The sequence below is a fragment of the Sinocyclocheilus grahami genome, unplaced genomic scaffold, assembly GCF_001515645.1.
Source record: "Sinocyclocheilus grahami isolate Dianchi unplaced genomic scaffold, SAMN03320097.WGS_v1.1 scaffold26.1, whole genome shotgun sequence".
Lineage (NCBI taxonomy): Eukaryota > Metazoa > Chordata > Actinopteri > Cypriniformes > Cyprinidae > Sinocyclocheilus > Sinocyclocheilus grahami.
In genome coordinates, this window is record NW_015505205.1 from 2,193,849 (window position 1) to 2,206,107 (window position 12,259).

The window sequence follows — 12,259 nt, forward strand, 5'->3', positions numbered from 1 at the left end:
TCGAAGGTGATTGGGCTCTCGGGCGAGATCCCAATTCGTCAGTCATGACTGACGTAACATCTCCGTTTCCTCCTTCAGGGAACGAGGGTTACACAAGTAACCGAGACGTTTTTTTGTGTTGATTCTTCGTTAGTGAAACCCTAGTAGTTTGTGAATTAAGTTAGTGAGTCAAAGTGAAGTAGATTATGTTGAGGTGAAGTGAGTTAAATAAGGTGAAGTTAAGGGAGGTAAATTAAAGTGAGGTGAAGTACAGTATACTACACTACCGTTTAAAAGTTAGAGGTCAGTAAGATTTATTTATTTAAAAATTGTTTTTAAAGAAATTAATACTTTTATTCAGCAAGGATGCATTAACTTGATCAAAAGTGACAGTAAAGACATTGGTGATATTACAAAAGATTTCTGTTTTAAATAAATGCTGTTCTTTTTAACTTTTTATTCATCAATGAATCTTGAAAAAAAATCATGGTTTCTATAAAATATTAAGCAGCTCAACTGTTTTCAACACTGATAATAATAATAAGTGTTTCTTCACTATCATATCAGCATATAGAATGATTTTTGATGTTATGCCGAGAGCTGGATTAATGGCTACTAAAAATGTATATTTGCCATCATAGCAATAAATTACATTTTAAATATATTAAAATGGGAAATAGTTATTTTAAATTGTATAATTATTTCACAATATTACTGTTTTTACTGTATTTTTAAACAAATTTTGTTGAAGTAAGTTAAAGTGAAATTAAGTGAAGTGAAATGTTTTTCTTTTGACTCTAGGATGGGAGACTAAAGGCTGGGGACCAGCTCATATCCATCAATAAGGAGTCCCTCATTGGAGTAACACATGAAGAAGCCAAAACCATACTCACTCGAACAAAACTCAGGTTAAATCTCAAATATATATGTCTATATGAACAAACTGTCAAGACAACCTTTCCAGAATGATAACATAATGTAAATATGCTTAGTATCTTATGAGAATTTGCTTCCATCCAAGACAAATGCAGATGGATGGGGAGTGTAAAATCAGATATTTACTGTTTTGCCCTACAGACCAGACCCTACAGTAGAAATAGCATTTATCAGACGAAGGTCTTCATCAGGCTCCAGCAGTGGACCCCACAGCCCCATCTCCCTTCAGCCTCCCTGCAGTACAGCCCCCCAACTTAGGCCCACTGGACTGGGGGGAGCAACTCTGCCTGGAGGTCTCATTCCTAAAATAGCCAACACCCCCAACTCTGGAAGTGAGACATTGCCTTCTGTAGAACTTACTAAGGTGAGATTTAAGACTGTGGCCAGAGACTCATTAATGCAGTAACTGTTCTCGCTTTAAAGTGTGTGGCATAAGTTTTCTTAAAGGCTTCAATTCTTGTCTTTCCTACAGGTACGACCAGCAACAGCAAAGCCTAAGCTCACCCCCGTGTCCTCACCTGAGAGTGCCTGCACCACAGTGGCCAACTCTGGTACTGCAAGACACCATTTTTCCCTTTATAAAAATCCCATAGGAGTTCCATACAAGTTCATGTTGATTAGCACAGAAAATTATCCAAAGGAACAAAAATAATGGTTACAGTAAAGGTTTTGAAATACATGAGGGAAAAGAAAAACATTAAAATACATTGGTTTTGAAAAAAAGGTATGCATTTATTTCAAATTATAGCTATATACACATCTCATTGCTGCATAAATTGGCTTTGGTGAGAAGGCTTCATTTGTTGCATTCAATACATGTGCAGCTGTTTTATATGTGTTACAGTTGGACTCACAAATACAAGTATATTATACAAGTACAAGTTGTATAAATGAAAATACTACAATGATGTTTAAATACTTCACACTTGAAATACTTATATTTTTCATATTCCAATAACATTAGTCATAACAATACAAAAAGTCACCATGCAAAAATCTTAATGGTCTTAAAAATGGGCAAAAAAAATATATTTTTTAAGCAAAATATAAATTATTTCTTTTTGATTTTGGGGTCAACTAATCATATTCTTTGTGAGAATTACTTGTTAAATTGTTGTAGTGGGAACAAAAGATTCAAAAAGCGATGTGAACAACACCATTTTTAATATTTATCCAACTATCAAAACAAAAGTTATGTTACTGTAACTTTTACATAATGCATGCTATATAACTTTTTTACTAGTTCTGCTTAGAACTGTAATCCCAACATTAAAATGACAATAAAAAAAACATTATAACTCAAATGTTTTTACTAACTATTTTTGGGAATAATTAAAGTACTTTACCACAAATACAAGATTGCTTGTCCCTGTTCATCCATTGTAAGTGCTTTACTGTAACTGTTTTTTTGCATCTAAAAAGTCTAAATTAATTTCACATTTTCAAAATGGTTCAAAAACATTTTCTATCTTAGTTTATATTGAACCCAGAACATTCCTTTAAACCAACCACATACTGTACATGCTCCTATTTTTATTACAGATTGAATAGCATGGTCTGTGCAGCCTTTAACATTCTAATGCACTGTGCATGGCATTTTGCCTTTGAACAATCTGAAACTCATAGATAAGGAGCATTTTGGCGTAACCTGGATTAAGCTACCTGTTCGGCAGACGTTTGTTGATGATGAGATGCTGTGTGTGTAACTCAAGATAATCCAGCTGGCATGGTTTTGAAAATGCATATTACCATTAACATGACACATAACTCCAGGTGAAATCGAGAATACTGAACTCTGTTCAGGACAGGGTTTCATTTCATTGATGAGCACCTTTAATAAAGCTCTTCTGAGCTGCAATTTACAACAGATTTAAACACCTGAACGAGGAACATGAAATATGAAATGAAGAAAAATAAATTATTACTTAAGTGTAATTTCTGGGGCCACTTTGCATTAACAATTTAAACTTTGATTCAAATATTGCACCATTATATTTGATCTCTTATAATGGCTTGGGTAAATGCTTTGTGTAAAAGCAAGAATTAATATTGTTTGCACAGGCTGTTTTATTTTTTCTTTAAACCCCACCCAGACCAGATCTGCTTTGTTCAAAATAGTGCCAACTTTGTATACAATATTGTATTGGGAATACCCTATGAGGGAACCACTTTTAAGAACAGCATGTACATTTTCACCGGAGCCCATGCAATGAAAATGAATCATTTCATATTGCATAAAAGCCCTCATTGAGACCACTGTAATGCCCTGTTACATTCCCAATAAAATGGCTTTGAATTTCCAAGAAATTACTGTCGGGAAATAAATCCCCGCAAAAAAGATAAACAAATATGCAGATAACGAATGAGTGAACAATAAATGATGAGATAGTGAGCTCATGATTAGAGCACATACCTGTAAGCTCAGTTACACTCACAGTTATTCATCGTATATAAGAGGATTTGTCAGGGTTGGCACTATTTTGAGCAAAGCATTGTGCATTCTCTCCAGTTCACAGATCTGGTCGGGTGGGGTTTATTGGGAAAAAAAATTGCCTATGCAAACAATATTAATTCCTGCTTGTACGTAAAGCATTTATCCAAGCCATCATTAGGGATCAAAAATAATGGTGTAATATTTGAATGAGAGTTTAAATTGTTGACCTGAAGTGGCCCCAAAAAATTATTTTAACCTTTTTGGACACTTAATAACACTTACGCTATAAAAGTTGGTAAGATTGAATATTTTTGAAAGAAGTCTCTAATGGTCACCAAGGTTACATTTATTTGATACATTAAAATTGTGAAATATTATTGCGATTTAAAATATATTTGTTTTCTATTTTAATATATTTTAAAATTTAAATATATTCCCATGATGGTAAAGCTGAATATTCAGCAGCTATTACTCTAGTCTTCAGTGTCACATGATCCTTCAAAAATAATTTTAATATGGATGTTTGCTGCTGGAGAAACATTTAAAATTATTAGGAATGTTGAAAACAATTGTGCTGCTTAATATTTTGGGGGAAACTTAAATACTTGTCTTTCAAAGTTCAAAGAAAAATAATTTATTTGAAATAGAAATGGCTTAAAACATTGAATGACATGAATGTCATTTTGATCAATTTAATGCATACTTGTTGAAAAAAATATTTATTTTACTTTTCCAAAACTTTTGAACTGAGTATATAATTGTTTTTGCATTAGAAAGAAACATTTAAAATTATTAGGAATGTTGAAAACAATTGTGCTGCTTAATATTTTTGGGGAAACTTAAATACTTGTCTTTCAAAGTTCAAAGAAAAATAATTTATTTGAAATAGAAATGGCTTAAAACATTGAATGACATGAATGTCATTTTGATCAATTTAATGCATACTTGTTGAAAAAAATATTTCTTTTACTTTTCCAAAACTTTTGAACTGAGTATATAATTGTTTTTGCATTAGATACAAAATATGAAAGCAAGTGTCATCTGCCAAACAAATGTTTAATTATGAACATGTTACATTAATGTCTGACAACCTGAAAATGTGAAACATTTTGCTTGAACAGCGTGTCCTATATTTCTGTGAAATAAATGCTACTTCGTTCGATATCTTATTATATAATGCAGAGACACTCTAGAATTTTTAAGTGTGGCTTAAATGCTCAAATACGTCTTTTAACCACTACTGTGAGGCATCTACTTAAATAAATTATACTCTCATAGAGTTATGTAAGAGTCTTACAAAAAATGTGATGTGCTCTGCTCTACCAAAATCACAAACAGCTGTTTTGCAAAAGAGATTTTTTTTTTTCATTTGGATTCTCTCTCTCTTTGCCCAGATGCAACCGCTGCCTGTAATCCCAGCAATACCTGCAGACCCTCGAAACCTCTATCCTCGACTCCCATCTTCGAACTCAAGCCCGAGAAAATAGAGCAGGTCTCCATAATCATATCCTTTCAATTAGAGATTGAAACTATCACTATACAGAATTACAGAAACATCTCGTGTTTACAGCAAGGTCAAACACTGGGCGTCCCCCCCAGCGGGCTTTAACGATTAGTTACCCATCAGTCTCAGTACTGTATTGATCTTTTATGGTTTTACTATCATGTGTGGAGGGAGTTAATCCCGCTGTTGAACAATGTGTGCAGTTAGCGTGCTATCCCGTATCCACACCTCCTGTGGTATTATGGGAAAATCAATAGAGACTGTGCCACAGCTTCATTGTGTTAAATCACACTGGACTACAGCACAGTCTGTAGATCTGTTGTTATGGAAAAGAGTGTAGACGATGAACAATTTTTAGAAAGATTTTAACCCCAGAAGCTCATTTTACAGTAGTATGTATTTATATGAAATATTTATATAATTTTGTGAAAATACATATTTATGGTTTTATTTGTAATGTTTATTTAGTGGATACATTTATTTAAATTAAATTTAAAATACTTTTAAATGACACTAAATGCATTAAATATATGATTATTAATTGTATTATATTTTATACATAGACATTCAATCGAGTGTGTGTCTGTGTGTGTGTGTGTGTGTGTGTGTGTGTGAGAGAGAGAGAGAGCAATGCAGTGACCACGTTATACTGGTGTAACGTAATGTTCTAAAAGGGTTATTACAGTTATTTTGTCCACAGGCACTGGAGGTGCTGGGATTGAAGCCTACTGAGTCTCAGGTCCTGACTCTGAGAGAAAGGCTGCGTTTGAACCCAGGAGGGACAGTGACTTATGGAGGTGAGAAAAAATTCTGTCAGTCTTCATTATGTCACAGTTGTTTATGTACTAATGGCTTTTTACCTCTCCTAACTTATGCAGTACACTATTCTTGGTGTATACCTTAAAAAAATAAACTCCTAAAAAGGCATTGTTATACATTTTATATGACTGAACATATTTTAATAAGAATTTACAATTTACAAAGTGACAAAGGAACTCTTCAAACTACCAGCCAAATCTGACCCATAGTTGTTTATGTACTAATGGCTTTTTACCTCTCCTAACTTATGCAGTACACTATTCTTGGTGTATACCTTAAAAAAAATTAACTCCTAAAAAGGCATTGTTATACATTTTATATGACTGAACATATTTTAATAAGAATTTACAATTTACAAAGTGACAAAGGAACTCTTCAAACTACCAGCCAAATCTGACCCAGAACAGGAAGTAGCAAGATTGACATCAGATGATCTCATTGAGTCTCCATCAAACCCTACGGTAAGTGCAAATTATTTTTAGTTATTTTTTTCAGCAGAAACATACATAATGTGCATATATATATGCACACAAAAAATATCAAATGAAAAAAATATATATAAAATATATTTTCTGTGTTTTTAATATAATATTTATATATTTACTATTATTTTCTAAGCCATCATTATCAGACTCTGATGATCTGGATGAGATGGAGCGACTAAGAAAAGACCACATTGAGGCCTTGAGAGAGCTCAAGAGAATGCAGGTACCACCATGACATTGACAACGATTTTAAACATTTCCACACGCTGGAGTGTGTGACATTCATTCATGTGTTATTGAGCGAGGCTCTTATTAATCCTATTTGTCAAAATGAGTGCGCCAACTCTGATGCTCACTCATACGAAGATCTCTCTTCTAAAAGGATAAGCTGGCAGAATCCGAGAGCCTTAATCATAAGATGCTGCAGGAACTGACAAAAGTTAAACAGGTACGCAACTCATTCCAACACCTGTTTCACACTGTAAGCAGAACATGTTCATTTTGGTGCCCATTTTAGCAGGTTACAGCATTCAAACTGCACATGTGCAAAGCTTACTGCAACCTATTTATCAACACAATCATTTTGCATTTTAGAATCAACATAAAATACATTGAAACTACTCACATTTTCACTTCTTCACCTTTTTTAATTTCTGTATGAAGCTTTAATCAATTTCTACATGCAGTTAATTTTTTAATTAATTACTTGATTTCACCTTTTGGTTCTTGAAGTTTTTCAGTATTAGGTGATCTAACATGATATGAATATATTGACTATCTGGCTAAATCCAGACAATTGCTACAATTTAGTGTTTGACTTCCACAGTGTACGCTCAGAATTAGCCTGCTGTTGCATTTAAACTGCTAAAAGTGGTGTAAAGCAGGCCTTTAATGTTAAGACATTCATCTTTTGTTTTATTTTTTATTTTTTTTTACATTGTTCTATTCCATTGTCACTGTACCATGTTAGATATGCCACAGGGGGGAGCTGTGGGCACATGTGCCATTAGACTCTTAAAGGTGAGATGCAGGTGCTCTGTAGAGTTAAATGCTGAAACTGCATTATTTTCTCAGCAACACTATACAGAACTCAAATGAGAAAAAAATGAAAAATGCTATGAGTAATATCCAAAAATCTATTTTCAGCGTGTTGCACTCACTACAGGAAGCTTGAAACACCCACTTTAAGAACATTGTGTGGGAGATGAAGTATGTAGGACATTGAGGGATGGCGGTCGGTGTTTGGAAATAGTTCTTTTCGATGAGTTATAAAGAAACGGGCACCCACAAGTCCTTTGGGTTCTATCTCAGAGCCTCAGAAGTAATTGTTATGTAAACCCAAATCCAAAAAGCCTCAGAATTCTATGCGAGATGAATTGGACTTTAATGGTTTTATTAGACTGTTACTAAGGCAGCAGAGCAGAACATTCTGATCATCCTGCTGCATATCAATTAAACTAAATTGGCAGTACAGTCTATGCTAATGACATCTTCAAGATTACTTTTGCTCATGCTTATGGTTGATCATTTGAACAAACCACCAACATTAGGTATTGCTTGTGTCTTACGGACATGAATGATACCTCAAATTGTGCAGCATGTTGAGAAGAGGTGTGTTATTACGTTTCAAAGAAATCAGAATTGATTTGAATTTAATCAAAAGTGACATTAAGAACATTTATGTTACACAAGATTTCAATTTCAAATAAATTCTGTTCTTTTGAACTTTCTATTCATCAAAGAATCCTGGAAAAAAATATAATGGTTTCCACAAGAATATTAAGCAGCACAAATGTTTTCAACATTGATATTAATAATAAAAAAATATGTTTCTTGAGCACCAAATTAGCATATTAGAATGATTTCTGAAGGATCGTGTGGCACTAAAGACTGGAGCATTGTTGCTAAAATTTGATTTTGCCATCACAGGAATATATTACATTTTAAAATGTATTAAAATAGAAAACAGTTATTTTAAATGGTCATGATATTTCAAAATATTACAGTTTTTACTGTATTTTTATCAAATAAATGCAGCCTTGGTGAGCATAAGAGATTTGTTTCAAAAATATTAAAATAATCAAACTTTGTACAACAACATGGGCACAGAATATCATAGAGACTTGTTGGTGGGCCCGTTTTGATTTATCATTTTTTTTGTCCACATATCAACATGCTAAAAGAACACCTTAGCAATCAGTTAGTGACACCTTCACATCATGGCAGTAAAGTTTTAGCCAGAAAAAGCACCGCTCACATTTTCTTAGAAACTAATTTATGTGTGGTATACAGTATATATATATATATATGGTGTGTGGTGAACTATTAGTGCCCTCGTATCGACCCGGCTGCTGCTGATATCATTGCAGCAATGAATTGAAGCAACAGCAATTTCACTTGCGGTTGACCTTAAGAGATGATCTAAATAAGAAGGAAAATGCAGTGTGCATCACAGTTTGACTCTTTATCAAAGCATCACATTGAATGATTGGTCAGCTGTATGAGGCCCTGTGGCGTTTCGATTGGCGTCAGGGTCAATGCAACTTCTGTCTCCCCTTCCCAGAGCGCTTTGCTCGAGTCTGTGGAGTCGCAGCTGCTCCCTCCTGGAGCACTACAGAGGGCTCAGTTCGTATCCAGTTCATCAGACTGAAGCGCTAATAGATGTACTACACTCCCTCTGGTGTGAAACCAAGGCTTTTTAAAGCCATGTATGTTTCTTTAAAGCTTCGTTCTGTATTGCTGAATCCTTTCTGCTCTCTTCACCCCCACCCACACTTTACCTTCTATATCTGCCATTAGAACAACAGGTAGGCTGATGGGCTTTTCAGCATCGAAGCAGTGGGCTTTTAAGCCTCCTCTCTTGTGAGAAATGTGCAGGCTACATCACCATCCACGCAGTGTTCACCCGGCTACATTACAGCAAAACGTGAATAGGGGTAGCCGTGACTGGTGTGAGGTGTGACTTGTCCATGTGGCTCCAGGGATAAGATTTCTCCATTTCAATTTTATCTGTGCATTGTGATCTGGGGTTATGGATATGATAGAGAGCTTGTTTTGAGCTTTGACCAGCCCTACTCCAGAAATTTTTTTTTAAAATTAAATTAAATGATCTATATTTTGTGTGTTTTTTCTCCAATAAGAATATCTAGACATTCTTAAAACAACACAAATTTACTTTCAAGTATAAATTTCTTTCAATATTAACAATTTTGTTTGGAGAATATATCTTAATATATCTGTCTTTTTTATTTTAAGCAAAAATTGAATAAAATTGAATGATATTTATGGTTAAAACACGAAAAAATAAACAAAGAAATACTGTATGCAGTATTATATGTATACAGTATATATTACTGTGTAACTATTTATAAAATAAGTGCTATTGTTTTGAATTTTTTGTTAATCAAATTAATCATGAAAAAAGTATGACCGTTTAAAAATGTTTTCCGAGCACCAAATCACCATATTAGAATGATTTCTGATGGATCATGTGACACTGAAGACTGGGAGTGTTGGCTAATTTTACAAGTATTAATACAATTAATTTTTAAATATTCATTAATAGTTCACAATATTACTCAATGGTAGTGTATATATAAGCTACTATATGTACTGTATATGAATAGAATTATTCTGCAATAATGCTTCCACTATCTCTTTAGACTGCAAGGCTTAATACTAGCTTCCGTAGTTCATTAAATTCTTGTTATTTTTCCCAGCCACTTCCTCTGTTTCTCAGGACAGATTTCTGGAACAGAGTTATACAGTTATACACAGCTTTTGAATTCCACATTCTTTGAAAATTACATTAATTGTAACCAATGCACGATCCTTATAATACACTTCACATATTCTCCAGTATACATGGATATTAAATGGACATAAGTGCCAATTTGTATGCCTCTCTGATAAAAAAATGATGTAAGATCCATCATGTCTATTTAATAAGTAAAGTTCTTCATTCAGTGGGCAATTATCTGTACCCTTTTCATAAGTTAATTATTCCTGGTACTCTGAAATATGTGACAGTTAATGGTACTCATGATGAGTAAAATGTGTTTTCGAATCTTACTCTAATAGGTCCGCAATAGGAAAGTCACACAGTCACTTTAATCTCAAATTTGTAATTGTAAACTGACACACGTTGTGCATTCATTTATAGATCCTCACAGTGTGGTTTTCACACATTTCGTGTCACCTGTCCATTAAGAGTGCTATTATACCCCACAGCTTCATAATTACAATGGCCTGGTTACCTTTTCTTTGTCTGACAGCTATTGAGCGATGCCGTGCTGACAAGTATCCGATGCTGTTGTGGTTTTCGTCAATGCCAAAACATCTTTCGATACCTGTATTATGTAACAGCTTGTTTTACTGGTTCTTGTCTGCCAAAACCTGCCCTGTCTATTCTCTGTAAAGCAGAAATGGACATAAAGAAACTTGTTTGCACATGACTTGTTCGTTCAGCCTCTTTAAACTTCTAGGTTAAAAGAAGCAGAGCTGTGCTTTGTCATGCTGCGAGTCTGGAGGGAAGTGATGGAGGAAGGAGGGGGGGATGAGACTGTGCAGGCATTTCTTTCCAAGTTCACTGAGTTTGCAATGTTAGGGGGGAAGAGCCCCTGAGCATTGTAACGTCCTACTGTACATGCACTCTCAGCACTGTCGCTCTAAGTGGAACTCCGCTGTTGCAGGAAGCAAAATCTGCAATGGAGGAGAGTCGATCCCTGCGGACCCGGATTCATCTGGCAGAGGCAGCTCAGAAACAGGCCCGGGGAATGGAGATGGACTACGAGGAGGTTATCCATCTCCTGGAGGCTGAGATAGCTGAAATGAAGTCTCAGAAAACTGAGCAACCTGGCCGTGAAAAGGTATTCCACTTTGAGAGTTTTACACTAGCCATTCCCAATCCACATCCCCATGCACGACCCCACTCCGGGTTTTACCTCTCTCGTGTACTATAGAAAGTAGGTCACTGTTTGCTTTGTATTATTCAGTAACTGGGCTGATGTGCTGCGAAGGCTTTAACATGATCTTGCAGGGTGACGTGGGCTGACAAGGTTATTTTTGAAAACTTTGGCTAGCAACCTCGCGTGTCTCCAGGATAAACTTTATTTTCACAGCAATTTATGATTACGTAGGATAACATTGTTACGATTGCTTGTGGAAAAATGATCACACACTATGTATTAATTGCATTTTAGCACAATCACCTTCAAAATTATTCTAAAATATATGTATAAAAAAGCCCAGTTTACTATTTCCAATGTTTAATTTTCTGACAGCACTTTTAATTGCAGATCCATATTAGACACGTTTTGAATCAGTACCATTTTAATGCATTAAAAAAAGTACATTTTACTTTACTAAAACTGTAATCTGTACTACTTTACTAATATTCATTCAGGATGATCTGCAAGATCTGAAAAAAAGGATTTCTGTACTCGAATGCCAGCTACGGAAGAGTGAAACTGCAAAGAAGGGTTTTGAAGTCTCCACGGGTAAACTTCTACAGTTTGTGGAGGTGATGCACCTTTATTTTCAATTAAGTTTAACCAACTGCACATTAAATCATCACATCCTCATATCTTAAAATCAGGTTCCACCATGAATATTACTCATGCAGAGTGACTTAGGATATTAAATTGTACTGTATAGGTATTTGCACTTCATATGTTGATTTGACAAAGACCATTCTTACTCTTTCCCTGAATTTAGTCTTCTCACTAAACCAGAAAAACTGAGCCAAAAAAGTGTGTGTGGAATGTCCTTCTGATGGCATCCATCAACTTATATGAAGTGGGCAAAGGTAGTCACACAAGCATAGTGTATTTACGTCATCATTCCAAGAGTTCTTACAAACATAACGGACATTTCTGAAGTGACATTCATATGATTGACTTAGAATGTGTAGTAACCCTTTCATTACGCAGCTATTTAAAAAAACAACAACATGACATCAATGTGCAACTGTTTTTCCACCAGATGCAACAAATCAATTAGCACTCCATTGGACTGCATAAATCATACATTTATCACAGAACACAGAGGGAAAAAAACGTTTTTCCCAAATAAACCTGTGCTTTACTTCTGTCTGTTGCATAA

At 34.7% G+C, this 12,259-nt stretch overlaps 1 protein-coding gene across 1 annotated transcript in view; it reads left to right on the forward strand.

The window, feature by feature from the left end:
* The window catches only part of stxbp4 (syntaxin binding protein 4), a gene marked incomplete at its 5' end in the record, with an annotated part of 32,494 nt that overhangs the window by 11,461 nt on the left and 8,774 nt on the right, over window positions 1-12,259 (forward strand). Inside the window, 10 exons of the mRNA XM_016252297.1 lie at window positions 781-887; window positions 1,057-1,279; window positions 1,388-1,466; window positions 4,744-4,841; window positions 5,554-5,650; window positions 6,033-6,133; window positions 6,291-6,380; window positions 6,540-6,605; window positions 10,849-11,025; window positions 11,562-11,678. Of these exons, the coding sequence (XP_016107783.1) occupies window positions 781-887; window positions 1,057-1,279; window positions 1,388-1,466; window positions 4,744-4,841; window positions 5,554-5,650; window positions 6,033-6,133; window positions 6,291-6,380; window positions 6,540-6,605; window positions 10,849-11,025; window positions 11,562-11,678 (1,155 nt within the window). The remainder of the gene's footprint in view (window positions 1-780; window positions 888-1,056; window positions 1,280-1,387; window positions 1,467-4,743; window positions 4,842-5,553; window positions 5,651-6,032; window positions 6,134-6,290; window positions 6,381-6,539; window positions 6,606-10,848; window positions 11,026-11,561; window positions 11,679-12,259) is intronic.